The sequence below is a fragment of the Lissotriton helveticus genome, chromosome 8 (genome assembly GCF_964261635.1).
Source record: "Lissotriton helveticus chromosome 8, aLisHel1.1, whole genome shotgun sequence".
Taxonomy (NCBI): Eukaryota; Metazoa; Chordata; class Amphibia; order Caudata; family Salamandridae; genus Lissotriton; species Lissotriton helveticus.
The window spans coordinates 1,666,111,187-1,666,135,192 of NC_136069.1; the positions used below are offsets into that span (position 1 = coordinate 1,666,111,187).

The following is a 24,006-nucleotide window of genomic DNA, read 5'->3' on the forward strand; positions in this document are numbered from 1 at the left end:
TGTGGAACTGTGTGGGGTAGAATTATGTGGTATGGAGTGGATTTGTGTAGTGGAATTATGTGGCATAGTGGATCAATAGGGGTTAGGGGCTGTAAAGATTTATTTGAAAAGGCAAACACGAGCTGCAGCAGCAACAGGGAGTTGGAACAACAGAGGAGCTGGGTGGGATGTGGGCTGTCTGTGCCTTAAACTAAACATTGGCTTTGTAAATGACAATGGGCCAGATGTATCAAGATACCCTTTTGCGATTCTCAAATAGCGATTTTTAAGGAATCGGTATTTGAGAATTGCAAAATGGTATGTATGTAGAAATTCGCTATTTTTTAGCGATTTCTTAAAATTCCTTAATTGCGATTAACAAATTGCTAATCACAATTAAGGATTACTTTCCCATTCATTTCTATGGGTGTATGTGGTGTCTTATGGAGGTGAAGAATCTAGTTTGTTGATGAATTAGGTGGCGTGGAATGGAAATGTATGGAGTTGAATTGTGTAGCGTGGAACTGTGTATGCTGATTGGATTTATGTGGCATGATGTGCAGAGTATTTTTGTGGATTGTTGCTATGTGGCATAGAGTGGTTTTATGTGGGGTGTATTTATCTGATATTGAGGTGAGTGTAATTATGTGGAGTTGAATCATGCAACGTTGAGTGGTATTATCTGGAGTGTAATTATGTTGGTTGCTGTTGAATGGTGTGTCAGTAAATTGAGTGGTGAGGAATTGCGTGGTGTTGTATGTATGTTATTAGGAAAACTGTTTGAAGATCCTTGAATTCCCTCAAAACCAAAAGTACTAAACCCATCATGCCCACCCGAAAGTTGCAGCCATTTACATGCAGGAGACATCTGATGTACAAAAACCAAAATGTAAAGCCTACATTTTTAGCTATAGCTGGGTGGAGAGAACTAGAAAAGCAAAATTCAAGTCACCACATAAAGTCTGCTCATGGGAGGGCTGCACAATTGATTTGTTCAATAACTTTCTTATCATTTTATCAACCATGCACATTTTTACTTTACATCACAAAGCTCATTTAAGACACAAAATTCACGTACAAAAATGTAGTTTCACTAAGTGTCTACTAAGAAACTGCTGAACTTTACAAAAGGGTGATTTTTAAGCTATCTTTCGGCATTTTAATTTTAAAATGCTAGACATTCCCCAAGAACTTACTGGATGAAAACCTAGGCAAACCCCAGTACCAGAGTGTTTAAAAATATACTGAAATGTGGAGAGAATTTTCACAAGCGTAAATCATTCAGCTTCACCAGAGTTCCTTGAACAACTGCTTCACAGCAACACAAAAGATTGGAGAGGGATGATTGGAGTAGGATAGTTTGGAGTGAGGTAGATTGGAATGGAGTGGAGTAGAGTGGATTGGGGTAGATTGAAGTGCAGTGGCGTGGACTGGGGTAGATTAAAGTTGGTCGGATTGAGTTAGATTGAAGTGGGGTAAATTGGGTTAGAATGAGATAGATTGAGGTGGGGTAGATTGATTGGTGTGGGGTAGACGGGTAAGGTGGGGTGGGGTAAACTGGAGGGGGGTATATTGAGCAGTGGGGTGGAATAGATTGGGGTACATTGTTGTGTAGTGTGTAAGTTTAAAGTGGAGTGGGGTATATTGGAGTGGGGTAGATTGGTGTGAAGCGGGGTACGTGGTGTGGAGGGGAATAGAGTGTAGTGGCGTGTTGTGTCATGAAGTGAGTGGTGTAGATTGGAGTGGCTTGGAGTCGAGTGGCCTGGTGTGAATCAGAGTGTGTTAGAGGGGAGTGGTGTAGAATAGAGTGGCATGGGATAGAGTGGACGGGCATAGAGTGTCGTGGTGTAGTGTGGAGGATGCATGGTGTGGTAGCTCACTGTTATTACAGACAACACATTTCCAGTTGAAATGAACGTTATATTTTCATCACAATATGGTTTTATTGCACACAAACGATAATGTATGCAGATGTCATCACCTAGTGTATTGATGTGTTTTGATCATATTCAAATATTTGTTTCCACCACACTTCAGAATTACAAAAAAATTTGCTTTATTTGCACTAAATCTGGTATATTCTGAGGCATCAGCGCTGTTCATTTTATTTTGTTGTGTGGTAGAAAAAAACACATCCTTCACCCTCTGCACTTACATGGGCACTCAGCAAGATTGTCACATTAATTCTCGAACTTTGAAGTCAGAGAAAGAATAATAAACACTACTCTCTCTAGAAGAGAGAGCCTGACATTTGACCTCCGTCTTTGAATGCACAGTAAATGTGACAAGATAAGAACACAAATTTGAGGTCTGTTTACAGAAAGTGAGTTTGTGGACAAGTACAGAAAAGAAGGTATGGCCAACAGGGGGGACAAACTCATGCTGGACAACCTAAAGCAAATAAAGCCAGCAAATAGAAAGCCAGAAAATGTGAGTTAGAAACCACAAACCCAATGGTAAGCAGCAGGTTGACTGCATTCCTATGTCAGCTTTCTGAATGTCCCCAAGATGTCTTTAGCAAACCAGACAGCTGTTCCATCTGGTAGGCTTCGACCTAAAAAGGGTCAATGCACCCTCAAATGAAAAACTCTGTGGCTTTTTAATGTCCTCAGAAGGAACTTATAACCTCAGAAAATTCCGATTCACTTTACTCCACAAGCGTATGTTTATGACTGAAAATGATTACATTTATGCCAGCCTGGTATACATAAACCAATGCCTATTAAGAGTAAATGCTTTCACAACTGTATAATTATATGCCACAACTATACACAATAACATAGTAGTGAGAATGGTCGAAAGAAGGCGTGGTTGGTCTAGAGAGGTTGTGATCGCCCACCAACTTGTGAGTTTGCGACAGTTCAAAATCTCCTCTCCAGCTATTCCCCACTCTGGAAATGATTGGTAATTAGTTCAAAAAAATGCGAAAGTAAATCGCCTTTCACACTGGATACATGGGTGAAGGCGGGAATGCCTGCAAACTTTAGGTGCAGAGGAAGAGATTTTCGCCATTGGGAAAAAATGTTTCCATTACGAAGAACAGACTTCCTCTCCACGTGCAGAATTTTTCAGTACGTATAGCTCCAAACTGGGTAAATACCAACTCAGAATAATGTCACAAAATATCCACAATAGTATTGCTGGCAACCTATGACTGGAGCAGCTTTCCTAGCGTATGACTGGGAATATATGTTATTTCCCAAAACTACAAAATCTACACCTGTGTGCATTTATGAGTATTCCTTGTGAATCTTGTCCTTGAGTTCAGTAAATGAGTGGGAATGATAACATTTCAAGAGGAAAAATGGGCCTGGCGGGCAGTGGGTTTCTAAAAGCGACAAAGTAGGAAGCTGACTCTGTATATACTATACCACAGTAAGGTATACTTGTCACATAGTCCAGTGGAACCCCAAAGGTAGGCAGAGGTAGAAGTAGATAATACCTTACTCTCTATTTGTGGTAGTGTGGGCAAGCAGTAAGGCTTTATCAGAGGGTAGTATTAAGCATTTATTGTACACATTTAGGCAAGAAATTACGTGACTCACTCAAAGACTGAACTCAGACCAATTTGTTTGTATAAAAATATTACTTAGTTGTATTGTATTTTCTAGAACCAAGCCTGGCCTGGTACATGTAAGTATATAATACTTTGTAAGAATAATGCAGTGAAATACAATTTGAATGTAGTTGAATGCAATTGAATTGGTTACAGGTAAGTCAGTTGTCTGTAAAACGATGGGAATTACTTTTCAGATTACTTTTCAAGTTACTTTTCAGATTAATTTTAAAGTTACTTTTTCTACTCAGTGTGATATGCCTAGATATCACACTAGGACATTTGCTGAAAAAAGGTAAGTAAATCAGTTTTTGTACATTTGCAGTTTTTTAGGGTTTCATACAAACCAACTCCACACAATTTTCACAAGAAAGCAGTAAATGCAGTCCTAAGGGAGAAAACAATGTTATCGACTTAACGGTACGTACTCAGATTTGAGATTGTGTTATAGATCATTCGATAAGCACAAGTTCATAGTAATTAGACACTCCCTTTGCAGTTAATGACTTGATTTATTCACACTTGCTATTCCGGGGACCAAATGTTATTATGTAAACCAGAACTTTCCTATAAGTATATTTCTATTACTGTATGCACCAGGGACTGAAAATAGTAGTCATGATCAATGCTTTGTTTTTTTCTTCTGCCGAAAGGAGCATCTTTGTATCCTGTGTATTATGATGACTTGCAATCTTAATAAAAATATGTTTAAAAAAAAAAAAGTATGCAGGTTTGGGAGTTGGTTTTCTGCGGTTAGAACCAGGGTTCCCCTCAGGGTCAAGGATGCACTAACAAAGCACCCTCATCGATACTAGGGCAGCTGGGTGCAGAGTGCTGAGGCACCATGTTATCCAGTAGGGGGTAGGTGGCCTCCAGTTGGTGACTGCCCACAAGCAGGCCACAAGGTTGTGGGATCAAAGCTCCTGGACTTAGCCTCAGGGCAAAGGTGGATCCGGTGTAGCACACATGGTGCACCCCCAGCTGCACAGGGGTGGCAGGGTTCTGTTTTGGCATTGGGTGCCCTGTTGTTTTCAATGGGGATTCTCTGGTTGCAACAAGCACTGCAGGCTCAGGGACAATGATCTTGTGGAGGTGACCACCAGTTGGAGTGGTAAGTTGAGATGTCTTGGCATGCCGGGAAACTGCCGGTTGGGCCACCCAAGGCCGTGGGACGTCAGGTGCAGAGGTGTCTTTTGGTGTCAGGTTTCTCTTACCGGCTCTGGTCGCGCTTGGGGGGGATCCTCCCGAAAGGTACTGCAGACATCAGTTGGACACCTGAAGTAGGCCAAGGATCACCAGATTCCAGGTCAGGATTTCTGAGGACACCTCATCGTGGTGTTGGATCACTCAAATGCAGGCCGTTGGTGTCAGGTGCAGACTCGCGGATTTGGCCGGAGCCAGAGTCTGTGGGTGAGGAAATCCAGTGCTCACGGGAGACAACGTCTTGGTTTGGGAAGGCAGGGCAGGTCCTCCGGGTTCTAGGGGGCTGCTGGCTGCCAAATTCGCTGGATTTTGCTGCAGCAGGTATGAGGTGGGGACAGGCCGGTAGGGCTGGGGCCAAGTCAGTTGGTGTCTTCCTCCTCTTCTTCTTCAGCACAGCTCTTCGGTCCTTATTCGTCTTGTTTCTTCTTCCCTGCGGAGGCAAGGTTTAGGGTTGCCTTTAAATACTAAATTTAGGGGTGTTACATGTAGGTACAGGTCGGGACCAATTAGTCCCTTCCTGGGGGGGTACACCCCCTATTATGCCACCCTCTAGTGGGAGAGGGGCATAAGCCTCACTCTGGTTGGCTGGGTCCCCCTATCTGCAAGATGGTGGGACTGAGAGTTGTACTTCACCTCGCCTCCCCTACCTGAGTGATGGGATTGGCAAAAGCCTAGTTAATTGTATTGTTTGGAAACAGAATAGTTGCAAAGATTTGACTGAAAACAACACCTGTCTCCCCTCCATTTTGTGGTACCCCAGGGAGATGGCTCCTGAGTTCTCACATTTTAGCACTTGTAACCCTGCAATTAAGGATGTGGTATGTGTGTGTGAGAGCACGCTTCTTTCAGCATACTAGACGGGAACGTCTTGGCTCGCATGCTCCTTGTGCAGGGTGTATCACGAGCAGACAATGAACTAATGTCCTGAATAACGGCAAATGAGCCTCCTGCGATTACAGTTAATGAACAAAGCAGAAGGATAAGTATTAATACGACCTGGAATAGCGGAGAGCCAACCAAAACACAACAACTTCAGGGGCAAAGCGGCAGTAAACAAAGCACTGCAGGCCAGCGCACCAAGGGACTCTGTGACTGTGCAGTGTATTAAAAGGGCACTCCCGGTAATAGCTGCTAAATTATTATGTTTTTGTCTCATGGGATGGCTTTCAATAGTATTGTTCTCTGTGGTTGGTGCAGATGGCAAGGGGGAATTCATGAAAATTGCTGCCTCTGAATCAAATCGTCCAGAACTAATTAAGCACCCCAGTTCACAAGCTGTGTTATTATAGATAGTGTCAACCGACTCAGTATGAACGCACTTCTCATATTTTCTGACTTTGTAGTATTACTCTACATTCCTGCCCTCGGCTACAGTGCTGATACCTATCCCACCCTAAGGAAACAAAATAGAAAATGCTAAAGAGAAAGGAGAGGCAGAAATAGTACCTCAATTGCGTGGGGAGCAGCGAAGAGCACTGATTAAGTTTAATCAATCTGTGCTTGGCCCGTGCTCCACTGCAAGCACCGGAAGTAGCGTTTGGCTGAATTAGCCAATTAGGGAAGCTGGAACAAAGAGTGATGCTGCAGCGCACAAATGGTAAGCATGTGAGGGCTCTAAGCCATTTTCTATATACAACATTGTTTCGCAAGCAAATGCATCCGCTACTGCTAGCACTCGCAGGCTCAACCCTAAAAACCATAGCAATCCACTGAAAAAAAAAGGTTACATGGACGTTATAGTTAGCAAATAGGATTAAAAAAATCTTAGAATTCACTGAAAAAAAACAAATTGTTACAGGGACGTTATAGCTAGGGTCATATTTCACTCGTACAAAACCAGTAAAATTTGGCCGTTATAGTTACCTGAGCTAACTATAACTTACACCCCTGCAAGGCACTGCTTATGACCTCACATATTATGTAACTTAAAAAAAAATTAAAGGGAGGGGAGCCGAGAGGTCGCCCTCCCGGGCATTTTCAGCCCCGGCTAACCAGTCCCCAGGGGAGCCCCTTACTTAATTAATTATTGTTTTTTGTGCCCCGGGAGGTGGTGGTCCCCGGGGCAGAGGAGGGGCAGGGCGTGCCCCCCGCACTCTTTCCTAAAGTGCCCCGGGGAGGTGGCTATCCCCGGGGCAGAGGGGGGCAGAGCGGGCCCCCTTTATTTATATTGTTTGGAGTCCCCATCCTTCATGCATCCAGGATTTGGGACCGGGAGCCTGAACGTCTTTTAAAAAAAATGTTTACCTTGAATCAGTCCTTAAAGTCCTGATGTTTTTAGCAGTGGCTGTCTTCTGTCCCCTTCTTTCTAGCCACATACCTCAAGATTACAGGTTCGGAGCCGCCAGGAAGCCCCACCGCGCACAGAGCGGGTCCACAGCGTCGGAGACCAAGTGACGCTGCAGGATGGATGAATCGTTCGAGGGATTGCCTTATTTGTTGGCCAGCTTACTCCTGACATACCCACTTGGGTGAGACTGTATATTTTGCAGGTATGGCGGGACCCACGGTGGTCTGGATGTCAGGTGGACTACAAAGACCAAAATGCAACGGCGCTCACGCCCACTGGGGCGGGACATTTAAATGAGTGCAATTGGTTCACCTGCCGCTTTCCCTGTTGCCAGTGATCAAGGGCGGTGGTTACGCCCGAAACGTGTATGGCTACAATTTGTGTTGGGAGTGCATGGCGGACTGAATCCTTTGAATAAATGGCTCAAATTCATCCAGTGTGGCTTCCTAACTGTGGGCAACTCTTTCTTTCTTGTGTAGCGGCCGTCCAGCCGCCAGGAAGCCCCACCGCGCACAGAGCGGGTCCACAGCGTCGGAGACCAAATGACGCTGCAGGATGGATGAATCGTCCGAGGATTGCCTTATTTGTCGGCCAGCTTACTCCTGACATACCCACTTGGGTGAGACTGTATATTTTGCAGGTATGGCGGGACCCACGGTGGTCTGGATGTCAGGTGGACTACAAAGACCAAAATGCAACGGCGCTCACGCCCACTGGGGCGGGACATTTAAATGAGTGCAATTGGTTCACCTGCCGCTTTCCCTGTTGCCAGTGATCAAGGGCGGTGGTTATGCCCGAAACGCGTATGGCTACAATTTGTGTTGGGAGTGCATGGCGGACTGAATCCTTTGAATAAATGGCTCAAATTCATCCAGTGTGGCTTCCTAACTGTGGGCAACTCTTTCTTTCTTGTGTAGCGGCCGTCCAGCCGCCAGGAAGCCCCACCGCGCACAGAGCGGGTCCACAGCGTCGGAGACCAAGTGACGCTGCAGGATGGATGAATCGTTCGAGGGATTGCCTTATTTGTCGGCCAGCTTACTCCTGACATACCCACTTGGGTGAGACTGTATATTTTGCAGGTATGGCGGGACCCACGGTGGTCTGGATGTCAGGTGGACTACAAAGACCAAAATGCAACGGCGCTCACGCCCACTGGGGCGGGACATTTAAATGAGTGCAATTGGTTCACCTGCCGCTTTCCCTGTTGCCGGTGATCAAGGGCGGTGGTTACGCCCGAAACGCGTATGGCTACAATTTGTGTTGGGAGTGCATGGCGGACTGAATCCTTTGAATAAATGGCTCAAATTCATCCAGTGTGGCTTCCTAACTGTGGGCAACTCTTTCTTTCTTGTGTAGCGGCCGTCCAGCCGCCAGGAAGCCCCACCGTGCACAGAGCGGGTCCACAGCGTCGGAGACCAAGTGACGCTGCAGGATGGATGAATCGTTCGAGGGATTGCCTTATTTGTCGGCCAGCTTACTCCTGACATACCCACTTGGGTGAGACTGTATATTTTGCAGGTATGGCGGGACCCACGGTGGTCTGGATGTCAGGTGGACTACAAAGACCAAAATGCAACGGCGCTCACGCCCACTGGGGCGGGACATTTAAATGAGTGCAATTGGTTCACCTGCCGCTTTCCCTGTTGCCAGTGATCAAGGGCGGTGGTTACGCCCGAAACGCGTATGGCTACAATTTGTGTTGGGAGTGCATGGCGGACTGAATCCTTTGAATAAATGGCTCAAATTCATCCAGTGTGGCTTCCTAACTGTGGGCAACTCTTTCTTTCATATATATATATATATATATATATATACACATATACATATATATACACACACATATGCATACACGCATACATACACATATTCATACACATATATCACCTACTGGCGGTACCCAGTATGTAGTTATAGTTAGGACCTAGTTTCCATGGATGAAGCGTTTTTTGTTTTGCTAATTACTTTCACGTTGTTGACAAAACGTCACAAAATTTTCAAACCTAATGTGCCAATCACTTCAACAACTATCTGGAAAAGTTTTGGGGTGGTTTGTCAAGAAATAGAGGGTGGTTCTAAAACGTGTTTTGTCCTTGCTATTCCCCATAGGGATTTTAGACATGACCACAGCCTGAACAGCTAAATGGAATTACACAGAATTTGGCAGAAAGCTAGATCTAGGTCCAGGAAGATCTCTTTTCGTTATTTGGTGGAAACCTGTTCAGTAGTTTTTGAGTTATTGAAGAAAAAAGATTTCTAAATATCTAGCGACACGGAGGGTCCGCCGATCCGGCAGTTCTCATCGTGCAATCTGATTGTCTGCAAACACTTCAACCAGAAAGTGTTGGCAGCCATTTGAGATCCGGGACTCAGCCCGAGTCCCATAAAAACGCAAAATATACCCAAAGGGGCGGGGTAGGAATACCCTCTCCCCCTAGACCTGGTGGTTGGGTCCAACAGGGACCCCGTCAGAAGCCAAGAACGTGTTTACAATAAATTCACAGACAATAAGCGAATCTGGGCAAAATTTAAAAATAAAATTGCAGGGGAGGGGGAGGCACACACAACGCCCCTCCCCAGGCCTCCTTTCACCTTGGTGGGCGCAGTCAGAACATTTTAGAGCATTATGGCAGCACAGCTACGTATTTGCTGTTGTGCAACACTATCATTGTGACCAGAGAAAGGTATATGAACCTTTATGTAGACCTAATTGTTGCTGACCAATGTCCTTCCCAAATTCCCTTTTTTTCTTTCCTTACCCTCCTCTATCGTCTCCACTTTTTTGTTCTCCAGTTGGTCCAGTTGATGTGCAATAATAAAAACCAAAATTACTGAAAAAAATGTTTTAAAAATAAGGAAAAAAAGTTCTTTTAAGAACTACCCAAATATTTACATTAAAAAATAGCTTGTGTTAATAATAACCATATTTTACAGGTCTAAGATAATTGCATTTAAGATAGTCATAAAATATATGCATATGGTAAGTCTCATTTGGGGTGTTACAATTAGTGTTGTGCACTAAAATAGTGGGAAGTGTCCAAGTTACAAGTGTTCTTTAGCTGCCTTGTATGAATCTGGCTTGCTCATTTATGTTTTCGTTTCTAAAGTATGTTTTACTATACTTTTAACAACTGTTGTACACCATGTTATTGTATTTGACATGACACTGATGGATATTTGATAGTTTTGTACGATACTGTTGTATAGTATACCCTGTAAAACTGTAGTGTTCTGTGTACAGTAGAATGTGATCATGAACAGTAACGTGTCATGAGTTGCACCTAAGTGATGTTTAATTATTTCAGTTTTAAGTTGGAGAATATATTCACAAATAATAGATACAAAGTTTGAAAATGGGAAGTTCTTATTACAGTAATACAGCAACATTAGAAAGTATATAATTAACAGAAATTAAAGTATATCACTTCTTGTCCTTCCTGTTATGTGTTTCTCAGAGATCAGTAACAATGTTGTTATTGAAATATGTAATCATTTAGAATGAAAGGAATTCAATATGATCATATTTTTCAAGCCATCATGAATCACTGGGGAAAACCAAATGAGTTGGATTGTGAAAAACCCCTTAGATGCTGTACATGTCCAACTGTTCACATATCTATCAATGAAACATCCTATATGCAAAACCATACAAGAGAGCAACAGTAACAGTAGATTCTGTGCAGTGTTATCACATAATGACAATTCTGTTGAAATATAGAAGCCTAATAGCACCAAAATATTGTGCATTTCTTACATTGGTAATATGATGATTTACAATTTTGGTTGTTAAATGAACAGGTAGCAGTCTTTTACATTTTTGGGTAGTATCCTCTTAAAAGTAGAACAGTTGTCATCACGTTCCTTCCAGCCTCTGTTGTTCTTCACATAGATTGGTATAGTGTCCTGATGCTGCAGTGTCTCAATAATGAAAAATAATTGCAGTACAAGTAAAAGTGCAACCTGAAATAGGCATTTGAGAAGCTGTAAAGTTAGAAATGCACATATTAATTTTAATGTTATTTACATTTAATCTCGGAATCATCAAAATTAAATATTTGGGTACCGTTGTTAAACGAAGGGTAGACACTAGTTTTGATTGACAGTTTAGATAGAAGCTTTACATATTACATTTTAAAATGGAATTGATTTTTAGTTGGGTATTGGTATGTATACAAATCTTTCAAAAGCACTGACAGTGGAGGAGTCTGAAGTAACAAACTCGGGGAAGGCAATGCAAACATTCATGTTCTCACTAGTAGCTTATAGCAAACAGGTCTGAATTTGTCTGTGTTTGATTAGCTATTAATGTAGAAGAACCATACAGTATTTTTTAGCATCTTGTTGCAGATAAAAAGTGCAATTGAATAGCACCAGTGCACATATCTGCCATATCTCTAATGGCACATAAAAAGTGCATATATAGGTGTCTGTCGCAATTTGATGATTCAGATTTATGAAAGTTTTGCAGAAAGGTTGATGTAAATGTTGCAGTATTACTTATTTAACTAATGATAAGTATAAAAGTAGATTAACACTTACATTGCTATTGCAATTAATGCCATTGCAATTCTGAAATTAATTGGCTGTACATTTCTGTGTGTTTTGTTCTTTCTTGTTTCTTTTGAGGTCCTTCAAATTGTCCTCATAATTATAGTCACATGCAATTTTCATTTGAAAGACATTTTTGGTTGGGTAAAAATACTATATTCTCTCAGCCTAGGAGTGTATAACTTGCGCAACTGATTGTATTCACTGACACAGCTACTGTCTGCATTAATTGTTGTGTTATAATATATAGTCCTGTTATTGTTTTAACCAGAGGCAGAGCTATGTATGCCATTTACTCTTTGAATACTAGCCAATAATAATTATTGCATAATATAGGTTAAATCCTTACAATTTGTGTATTGTCACTGCATAAGCCAAATAAAGAGAAAAGTCTTCTCTTCGATTATGTAATTCTTTGATGAGTAAAAACCTTGCTCTACATTTTGAGTTTTTTTTTTATGCTCTTCAATGTGGTCGAATTTAACCACAATAAATGCTATCTTGTCATTATTTGCAATGTCAAAAAGTCCACTGGAAATCCCATGGCTACAGTTACCAGTCTTCCTTCTACATATAAATTGCAACTTTAAATTACACAACTATTTTTACAAAAATGCAAACCTTCCTCAATCCTGCTGTACGTGTAACAGATTTTTCCATATTTTGGAGCTAAGCTAATCCTGTAAGTGATACTGATGTTTCCATATTTCTTTAGCTAAACATCTGCTAATAGAGATGTTTACTCTGTGGCTCTCAAGGTTATCTATACAAGGGAGATGTTCAATTTGTTGAAGTTCATGTTTTATTTCAGCGCATTCTTGAAGAGTTGACATTAAACAAACCTCAGGTTGGGATTGTGAAAGAAGATAATGCATTCTTCGTGGAGGTGAACAAAGTTTAGGAAACAGTATAGTTAGACTTTTCGCCTGTAGTATTTTCTTTGCTTCTTTTGTGAGAATCATTAACGATAATGGGGTATCCCTGTGGCCCTCAAAACCTGGGTAAGTACACTATAGAAAAGAGTGGTTCCGTCAGGTAGGTCAACTGATTTATACAAGGTATTAAATACATTAAGGAAAATATGTCCTAATCATATTTCCAAGTAACACACCAATGAGCGCAACTTTATTATGCAAAAAAATGAATTTCTTTACTTCATGTTCATACACAATCAAATCAAGGAAATTGCTATCTATTACATAATACTCATACGGCGAAAAAACAAATACTGCGGTGTACAATTGGTAACTTGTAGTGATACTTGACCCAGTGCTGTACAAAGTTGACATAACTAACATATACATAAAACAGGGGGATATTTATCTTTAATGTCCAAGACTAAATGCATAAACCCCAACAGTAGTTATGGTTTCCTGTTCAAGTCAGGGAAATTGTGTGGACTAATTGAGACAGTAACATTGATGTTTGGACCCTTAACAGTTGTGCTGCTTATTAGGCATCAGAGGCGGGTCTTCCTCAGGACAGGGGGGGGTGACAGCCTGTTGAATAATAAAAGCCATATTATGGTCAGAAGGGTGTGTACCTGGTGTGAGAAAATCAAGAGATGCAGTGGCACCGTCATGCTTACCGAAGACTTGGGAACCTAATGAGTTGGCATCCAATTTGTAGCAATATTCGTAGAGGTGTCAGCCGACACCTCAGACTCACATCAGTGGATTGTGGTCTAAAAATAATGTGGAACAGTAATCAGTATGGTGCAGGGTCATATGCCCACGGGCATAGGTTGTAGCGATGTTTTATGTCATGAAGATGCCCAGTGGAGTGCCTACATACCTGGATATAAACTGGAAATCTGTCTTCACCAGCCGGTTGAAGTAATTTAAAGGTGAGAATGTCAAGGTGAATGTATTGTAGTTTTTTGGCTTTTTATTCTTTCTTAGCTTGCCGCAAATTCTGTGTTAGTTCCTTGTATATAAAATTCAACCAAATAATGACATTCCCTATATTTCTTAAGGAATTCTAAGTTTGCTCCTGAAACAGTTTTTAGGAAATTGGTTCATCTTTCACAGGTGTAAGTTTTAATAATTCTCAAAACCAATCATGTATCCCCCAAACATGTTGAATTTAGATGTTCTAAGTACTTCTTCCATCCACAAATGAACAAATAGCAACATTAAGTTGCAAATCATGCTGACTTTATCGATGGTTCAAACATTTTTTTTTAACTCTCCCAAGTTTTTGACGTGTATCAAGTTTTTAATTTCACATATTCCTATTTGTAGTGATGCTCAATAGGCAGCAACAGTAGATTATGTAATGTAATTTATTTTATGTTATGTGCTGCTAATCATGTAGGAGCAGCAACTATACATGATACTTTCGAATTTGTATCTTTATGGACGTAAGCGATAACAACTTCGTTTTAAAAAAATATATATATTTGTATTGATTTTTCTAACAATAATCTAACATTCATCTTACATCATTATCCCTGGACATAGTTCCCAATTCTTTTACATTGCATGTAGTGTAACCATCTTCACATGTGGATACATCTAGATGGTTATTTTCTCTTCATGTTTACGCTTCCTTCCAATTGTTAACATCCTCCATATACAATTCTTGCTTAATGGTCCGTACAATTCTAACATATGTATCGTTAATTCGATCAATCATTGCGTCCACCCATTAAAAGACCCTTTAACCCTCCCTAACCCACGCCAACGGTGTGTCCTTCAATGCCATAATTATAAATACCAATAATAATATATAATGATTCAGAGGAATGCACTTCTCCTCTACATTTGAATTGGTTCGCCTGATTTATGTCATTCCTAGTTCCGCAGCAACGCCTCATGGAATCTCTGGGAGCCCCACTATAACCCCTTAGCTCAGGGTGTTCCTATTGGCGTATCTAACGAGTTTTCATCCGACCCCAACTCAGGTAGCAGCAGCAGCACAACCATCGCCTCCCACGCTTTTGCAGTTTCTAGAGCCATATCTGTGTTAGCTCTCCTAGCTTGCTGGAACCGTACTGTGCTCACACTGGCTGCCCATTTGATTAATTCTGACTTCCAGCGCCCAATATTGGGACCCTGCCTGGATTTCCAATGCATCGTTATTTCCCTTTTAGCTAGTAAGCAATGAAAACTTTGATAAGAAAGCTTTTTCCAGTTCCAGCTTGGCCGCTGACATATTGTAATATAGATCCAAATGTACTGCATTCACATAATACATTTTCAAGTTCAAGTCAATAATCTACTGCCTGCTTAATTTCGATGTATATTTTTAGTTTCTCTGAATATAATTGTGATACTAAGTGATCTAAATTCTCCACGTCCTTTTTACTTTGTCCATTGCATGTTCAGCTTCATCCATGGCAACCATAGCTTCTTTGTCAATTTATGGATGTCCAAGTGGGTCTGCATTCCTAGAGGTGGAACAGTTGTTATTATTTTTTTTTATTTTTACTTTTTGTTGACATTTTGCAAAACGTACATACATTTCAATTACCCGAACTTGACAATCATTCTACAGTGATCAGCATATCTTAATTGCAAAGCTAGCAGATACATGTCCATTTTCAGCGGCTTCTAAACCCTGCCAGAGGAAGTCCTTCTCTCTCGCCAATGGGATGCAGTCACAGGTCAAAATTGTATAACAACTATGCAAATTAAGGAATTAACCAGCCATCGTCCCTGTCAATATGGATTGTAAGTCTCAAGGTCAGGACATTGTGTGTGTCAGAATCTGTGGAGACAAATCTGGTAGTATTGCCTGGGTGGAAAGAACTATGCACTCTAACTCAAGCACCCATCAGCATGGTGGGCTGGGCTCTATCTTTAAGGTGCTGCATGGCCATCTCTGTCATGGGGATCAATCATCATCTGCTGCTGCTCCTCCGTGGTGGAATAGTGACTTCTCCCTCCACTGCTTGTTCAAATGCAGTGAGCATCTCCTACCACCTGTCTGCCAGTGGCACCTTGCAGAGGCCCCTGGTTTTCTCTAGTTACAAGGCCATGCCCTCTGTTGTCGCCCAGATGGCATCCTCTGCTTGCCATCTATTGTTTGGTGGCCCCCTCTGGGCTCTTTATGTCGTGAGCTATGTCTCTGCAAGCTACGCCCAGTGAAAGATTCACAAACCTTTTCCCCATTCTCTTTCCCTGCCTCTGGGGAAACAGACCCAACAGCACATTTCTGCTGTGCCCAGTTCCTTTATACTTGTGGGTATGTTTCAGGCCTGTTATTACTCCCTCTCAAAATGTGGCTATGTGCGGGCATCGCCTCACAGTGTGGGCAAAGTTCACATCCAGTAGATGACACCTGGGGCATTTCTGGGTCTGGGCTTGTAGCATCACGTTGATTCTGTGCCAGGTGAGGACTCATGTGTAAGTAATTGAATTGCGTATATTTAAATCTTGTATTCAACATCATTGTACAGGACTGGTCCAATGTCTGCTCCCAGTCCTTGTGTCTCAGGTGCCTGCTCAGTAGTCCCTCCCAGCGTTCTCAGATGCACGGTAGACCATCAGCATTCAATGCCAGTAGCATCTTGTACAGCCAAGAGATTAGTCTGCGTCCATCTACAAGTGTTAGTAGTGTTTTTAATGTGTCATTTGTGTGAGGTTCTAGTTCTATGCCCCCAACAGATTTTTCATTGATCTCTTAACCGCTCCCGCCCCATCTTTCTTCTTTTCTTCCCGGCTTAAGTCATCGAGAAGACCGTCAATAAACAGCTGACTGCATTCCTCGAAGAAAACAACTCGCTCGACCCATCCCAGTCCGGATTTCGAGCCAACCACAGCACCGAGACCGCCCTCATCGCAGCCACCGATGACATCAGGACCTTGACGGACATCGGAGAGACAGCCGCTCTCATCCTCCTGGACCTCTCGGCAGCCTTTGACACCGTCTGCCACCGCACCCTAATAACCCGCCTCTATAACACTCGGATCCAAGGAAAGGCCCTGGACTGGATCACATCATTCCTCTCCGACAGAACCCAGAGTGTCCACCTCCCTCCCTTCCACTCCGAGGCCACCAAGATCATCTACGGCGTACCCCAGGGCTCCTCACTCAGGCCAACTCTTTTCAATATCTACATGAGCCCCCTCGCCACCATCGCACGCAAACACATCAACATCATCTCCTACGCCGACGACACCCAACTGATACTCTCCCTCTCCAAAGACCCTCTCACCGCCAAAGCCAACTTACAGGACGGAATGAAAGATGTTGCAGAATGTATGAAGCACGGCCGCCCGAAGCTCAACTCGGACATGACAGAGGTCCTCATCCTCAGACAATCCCCATCCGCCTGTGACGACTCCTGGTGGCCCACAACACTGGGCACCGCACCGACACCCACAGACCACGCACAAAACCTGGGATTAATCCTGGACTCCTCCCTCACGATGACCAAGCTAGTCAACGCAGTCTCATCCTCATGTTTCAACACCCTGCGCATGCTCCGAAAGAACTTCTTGTGGATCCCCACCGAAACCAGAAAGACGGTCACCCAGGCCCTCATCACCAGCCGACTGGGCTACGGAAACGCTCTGTACGCAGGAACCACAGCCAAACTTCAGAAACGCCTTCAACACATACAGAACGCCTCCGCACGACTAATCCACAACATCCCTCACCCCAGCCACATATCCGCCCACCTGAGAAACCTGCACTGGCTCCCCGTCAGCAAGAGGATCACGTTCAGGCTGCTCAACCACGCACACAAAGAGCTCCACAACATGGGCCCCGAATACCTCAACAGCCGCCTCTCGTTCTACACTCCCACCCGCGAGCTCCGCTCCACCAGCCTCGCCCTCGCCAGTGTCCCACGGATTCGCAGAACCACCACCGGAGGAAGATCGTTCTCCTACCTAGCAGCCAAGACATGGAACTCCCTCCCCGCACACCTACGACTGACCCAAGACCATCTCACCTTCAGGAAACACCTCAAGACCTGGTTATTCGAGAAATAGTAGGCACCCCCCCTCCCTTCAGCGCCTTGAGACCCTCACGGGTGAGTATCGCGCTTTACAAATGTATTGATTGATTGATTGATAGGTCAGAAACTGGTCCCCAGAGAGGCCATGCCTGGCCATCAAGCTATCCATACTCCTGAGATTTCCCTCGACATTGAGGACACCTGGGGTAGTGAGGCTGCTTCTGTCCACTCCTCTATCCTCCGTGCCTAGTGTCTAGTTTCCAGAAATGTGTGGGTTTGGTAGGTTTCCCTAGATGGCCGCCGAGCCCCGGGCCAAAAACTCATGGGACCCCCTTGCCTCAATAGGTTTTGGGCCCTTGTCTGTCACGGGTACTTGACCCACCCACGCAAGTAAGATACCATTTTCCTTGAAACACTTTGGGGAACGCGGGGCAGGTGGAATTTTGTGGATCAATGCAGATTCCATAACTTTCCACTACAGAAATTTGGGAAAATATGTTTTTTGGACAATTATTTAGGTTTGCAAGGGATTCTAGGTAACAGAACCTGATGAAAGCCAGTCAAGTCACCCCATTCTGGATCCCCTGGGTGTCTAGTTTTCAAAAATGTATAGGTTTGCTAAGTTTCCCTAGGTGCCGGCAGAGGTAGGGTTCACAAACTACAGCTAGGCACTTTGCAAAAAAAGGGTAATTTTTCACTGTGAAAATGTGGTGTGTTCATGTTGCGATTTGCGCTGTTTCCTGTCGCCGGCACTAGGCCTACCCACACAAGTGAGGTACCACTTTTCTTTGAAGACTTTGGGGAACTCGGGGTGGGTGGAATTTTGTGGATCCATGGAGATTCCAGAACTTTCCACCACAGTAATGTGAGGAAAATGTCTTTTTTTTTTTCAACTATTTAGGTTTGCAAGGGATGCTGCCTAACAGAACCTGGTGAGAGCCAGTCCAGTCACCTCATCCTAGATTCCCCTGAGTTTCTAGTTTTCATAAATGTATAGTTTGCTAGGTTTCCCTAGGTGCCAGCAGAGCTAGAACTACAGCTAGGCACTTTGCAAAAAAAGTATAATTTTTCATTGTGAAAATGTGATGTGTCCACGTTGCGTTTTGAGCCGTTTCCTTTCATGGGCACTAGGCCTAACCTCACAAGTAAGGTACAATTTTTTTGGGAGACTTAGGTTAACACAGAATTGTAGAGCACCTGTTATTACCTGTTGACTTTCGATGCATTTCTGCCTTCCAAATGAAAGACAATGTGTCAAAAGGAAGTCTTTTTCAAAAATGACATACGATTCTCATGCTAGTATGGGTATTCCAAATTTCGGAAATGTGTAAATATCTACTGTTTCTAAACTCTATATTTTGTTCCCATTTCAGAAATACAAAGGTGTCTTTCATACCGATTTTTCCATGTATACATTGTCCCAGAATAATTGCTATATACCCAGTATATAATAAAAAACGATTGCAGGTCGCTGCTCAGTTATTGGCTCTGGGTTCGCCGGGTTCTTGGTAAGCCTACATGTCCTATATATCCTCACAACCAGAAAGGTCCAGCAGATGTAACTGTATATTCCTTTTAAACAGCCGCCATAATTAGAAGAAGTAACAGGTGAAAACGTTGACACAAATGGCTGTTTTTTTCAACTAATTTTCAAATTTTCTTCTATTTAACTGTTAGTTTCTATAAAGAAACCTTGAAGGATCTACAAAAATGACCCCTTGCTGAATTCAGAATGTTATTTACTTTTCTAAAATGTGTAGCTTTCCTGGATCCATTATTGCATTCATACCCATTTCTACCATTAACTGGAAGGAGGTTGAAAGCATAAAAAATAGCAAAAATAGTCTATGTCCCAGAAAAATGCCAAAACTGTAACATTTTTTGGTTTTCTGACAAAAGTCTGCTTGTCCCTCAAAGCTGGGAAGATGGTGATTTCAGCACCATGACCCCGTTTTTGATAATAACTGCAGGGAAAAAAACAGATCTAGCAGCGAAGGGGATAAATATTACTATTTTGTTCTATTTATTTATTTACAGATTAAATAAATGTGTCATCATTTGTGTATTTGTTTGCTGAATGCTTTTTTCAGTATTTTTGTGTGTATTGTGAGTCAAAATTGGCAATAAAACTCTTTAAAGACTTTGACTTTTCACACGTTTGATTGTACCATATTGTATCATGCTTCTATTACTCTTAACAGTATGTCAGCAAGCATGATTGGAGCTTTAGGATATTGCGAGAATTTTGTTTTGATTTTCCCAACTGTTAGTGTCAAGGATAACTTTCCCTGCAGCTTATCTGTGGTTCAGTGTACTTTCTGCCACTGTCTAACATGTTGTGAGAGAACCTTTAGAGGTAAGGTCTACAATATGCACTTCTATCCTTCTGTTCCCATTTTCTACATGTTGCTGCTTTGTGTCCTGCAAAAGCATGTACAATCGGCTCCGTATTGAAAAGGTCTGCGGACTACCAGACTGTTCATTGGTTCCCTGGTAGTTATGTCATGTTGTAGTTTTCTTCCAACATGTTTCTGGGAAGCATAGAAAAGAATGCAAAATACTCACCTCTGTGTCTTGTGTGAAATCAGGGCTTGCCTGACAAACTGTTGGGAAAATGAGTATAATGGAGTGCTTTATGTTGGAGGTATGGAGGAATTTGAAATGTGTTTCTTGGTAACCATTCCAGGGCTCGGCTCCGCTAACTCTTTGGTTAACTCCCTTGTTTGGCCTCCTTTTCCTGTCCACAATGTTTGTATGCAATTTTGGTAGTTCTTCCAGCTTATTGACTCTTTTGTGTAAATATTGAGTAATTTATTGTACAACGGTTAGAGCTTGCTCAAGGGTGGTGAGACCTGCATATTTGTTATAGAGTCCATTACCTCCAATTTCTAGTTTTCCCTATTGAAAATTACTTTAAGGAAACAAACAACATTGTGTACCAGTCCCTGTGCATAGATACTGTTCCATTCTTGTATTGAAGGTAAACATCTACTTTGATGGAGGTGTGCTTGAATACTGAAGCTAGACTCTTCCAAAACAACCATATCAGTTAACACCTGTTATTCTAATTTTCAGATCCAGGATATTCTTCGCAGGAGTCACCTGCTCACTATCTACAGGCAGCTTGAGCCCCAGATATCAGATGCAAAGGACATGATTTTTCAGGCTCTCTTAAAAGGTGAAGACAGTTTACTTATGACTATTTGGCTACCTGCAGGTCTGATTTCTAATTAATTACACCCTGAAGCCTCTCTGACCCTAACTTGACAGTCACTTATGAAGACCAGTAAAACACAAACAGACCCAATCTGTTTCATGCTTATTATTGCTTTATAAATAGAGCTTTTAGTTATCTAGGCACAACGTGAGGCATCCAGTTTCGTGGTTCCAGTTGTCATCAACGTTACTAGGGCTGTTAGTGGGAAACATTTATCCCTGGTGTCCTGTGGCTCTGTACTGTTGCCACTCAGACTGGAATGAAGTACCTCTTTTAGCACCTGAATCTCTGGATAGTGAGGCAGTCTCAAGGACCTGACGAGTGCTACAAACTCAGGCCTCAGCAGTGCACATCAGTTACACTCAGTAAATCGATGTCTGGCCAGTGCTTCTACTTTAACAACAGAAAGCACTTGAATAGACAAACAGAAAAATATTTTCAACACAATTATAAACATGTACGAAATAACATAGGGATAACAATTTGGATCCAAAATCTAATTAATGGGTCTCATGATGGCCCAGGTGAAAACAGTACCTTCCCCTGAATCAATCACTATGACTGATGGGTCCTGTTTAATGCACAGCTTTCTGTCTAGATAGTCAAAACTCATCAGCTTGTTGGAAAGAAAAAAGACAGACGGACTGCTGTCCCAGCTGTATCTCCACGAGACCCATTCAGTAGATACTCGGTTGAAACCTCAACATATATCCTTGGTTCTCAAAATATATCCTTGGTTTAAAAAAATTATCTCACTAAACGAATACTTGTCAATTTTTTAATAGACTCTTATTAGAATACTGTTTCAAGGAAACCAGGTTTAGTGTAGAGTGTTGTAATCTTCACTTTGTTCATGATTTGCCTTCACTACACACTGTGTCGTCTGCAAGACAATTGAAGCTGCAAATGAATCTTTTCTTATGTCATTAGTTGGTTCATAAATGTTTTAAACTTGACTTTGTTAGAGTTGAACTCACGTATGGTTTCACCAGTAATAGAGTCCATGAGACCTTTGTCATTTCTAAGCACCCAAGGTGAGGAGCACCTCAGCAGTTACAGACAGAACCAGCAGCTCTCCAGGCAGAGCTACCGCCACTTTACCCAAATGCCTTGAAAGTCGACCTAAGCCCGCTGAAGGGATTCTGACTCTTTACTCTGCCTTCAGCTTTGGCTATAACTTCAAAGTCACAAGCTCATCATTATGATAATGAAATGTAAAACAAAAATTGAAACTAAATAGAAACTGGTATGAGTGCCTAGAGAAAGAAAAACACACGTTGGGGGTAAATAAACACAACAGAAAGAAGAGGAAGGAGAGAAACAATAGCAGTGGTGGAAGAAGAAGAAAAAAGGAAATAATACATCATGAAGAGAGGGGAATAAGTGTGGGAATAAAAATGAGAATGGGAGAGAAAGTACAAGAGGAAAACATAGAAAATATTTAGGCTTTCCAATAATACCGTGTTTTAAAGGTGTCATTAAGGCACTACCCAGTTAAAATTTTGAGAGCAGCAGTACAACCTTCCTTATATGTATAGGGACACATACGTGCATAGTGACCCTAACATAGCTGTTAACTTTTCAAGACATAATTAAGGGTGATATTTGTGCAGCATAACTAACACTCTGGGCTTCCGTGAAATATTTTAGGTTGTTCTCATTGTGCCAATTTTAGAACTTCGTCAATAAATAATGTTTGTTTGAACTATATAAAAGCAATTTTTCCAGAGGGGTTCCTTTGTAGATAGAAATGTAAATCCCAGATCGACTGACCACTTCTACTTTGCCAAACACTTTCTTTATCCTATACCTCCTGTGGCAAGTTTAATGGGAAAATTAAATGGAGGGAAATGAGAAGCATAGATTTAGCCTAGTTGTTATCATCATCAGGAGAAGTGGTTTGCGTCCTGGTGCCTCCATGTGACCTAACTGTGAGATCTCAGACAAATATCTTTGTGTTTCTGGTACCTTAACTTATTTGTAATGCTTGCAGTTGAACAGTTGTTACGTCTGCAAAATAAGAATATCAAGTTGGATCCAACAATGTTTTTGTCTGGTAGCAAGCATTAAGATGAAAACAGCATGTTCACTAATAAATATTTACAGGGAACTCGGCTAGCCACAATTTATGGTTGGCTGGAGCTCATTGAGCTGATTCCCGAACTGCTGGTTGGTGAGAACCTGCTTACTTGTGAGCAGAGGCCTATAAAGGGCCTTGGAGTAAAATGACTGGTCTGGGCTTGGGTAAGGGCTTCAACACAAATTGGTGGAAACTGCCCCATCCTGGGCTGAGGACATGCCAGAGAACATAGGTTCTTGGGCAGCATTACCAGTGGTTGGCTGGTGTGCAACCCAGCACCCACAAGGACAGAGCTTCCAACCCAGGAGAGCTTTGAACTGCAGTGGCTGATGCCTGCTAGAGAGGGATGTAACTGCAACATTCTCCCAGTGTAGTGACCTTTTAGTGTGAACACACTATGCCTATGACTGAATCGGAAGAGAGGTGCCGGTGCCCCATCTAATGGCGGGATTAAAAACATCTAATGAGGTGAGTTTTACCACTTTGAGATAAATTATGCATGGTGAGAGACTGAGACCTGCAGTAGACTGACCGACCTGTGCACACAACTAACACTATAAACAGCCTGGTGCAGGTATGCACCACAAGCATATGCCAGTACTGGCCAACTCAGCCTTACACTAGTCAGTGCAGAAAGGACGGTCTTCAAGTGTATGTCACAGATAAGGAGCTCAGCCTCCATCATAGAGCACAGGACATAGTTCCTACAAACCAAAACAAAATGACTGGCACTGGGCACTCAGCTCAGATGGTGCAAACATCTTAATGAGAGGGAGACATTACCCAAAAACAAACAAAACTATCTTTAGAAAGCAGGAAGACTCTAAGAATAAACAGACCAGGCCTAACTGAACCAACACCTCACAAAGCTCATCACCCAGTTCTAAAGGCGGCTTTAGAGCAAGACTACTGAAAATAAAGGGCAGCCTACAACCATAGACAATAAGCTAAACACTGTGTCCATTAGAATGGATTAGATGATAGAATGCATGGACACATAATTCACTAGAATTGACTACCCTACATGTCAGGTTGCAAGGGTGTGGGTGCTGTCTACTCTGTCCTTCCAGGACTCCCTTTTCCCATCTTGCACTTGCCCCAGTATTGGAACGTTCATAGATTCCCATGCTTTTGTATCATTATCCGTCGTCGGAATGGGAGTCTCGGTAACAAAAATAACATAGCAGTAGGTACAAAAGAAAAGAAAAAGGCCTAGGCCTCATTCTCTTTT

At 42.4% G+C, this 24,006-nt stretch overlaps 1 protein-coding gene across 5 annotated transcripts in view; it reads left to right on the plus strand.

Annotated features, from left to right (window-relative positions):
* The window catches only part of LOC144773613 (transient receptor potential cation channel subfamily M member 2-like), a 1,994,366-nt gene that overhangs the window by 439,794 nt on the left and 1,530,566 nt on the right, over positions 1–24,006 (plus strand). For all 5 annotated transcript variants that reach the window (XR_013600026.1, XR_013600027.1, XM_078658754.1 and 2 more), the window contains exon 10: positions 20,554–20,656. Coding sequence is in view for 3 of the 5 variants with exons in the window: in XM_078658754.1 (XP_078514880.1) it covers positions 20,554–20,656 (103 nt within the window). In the remaining 2 variants the exon portion in view is untranslated. The remainder of the gene's footprint in view (positions 1–20,553; positions 20,657–24,006) is intronic.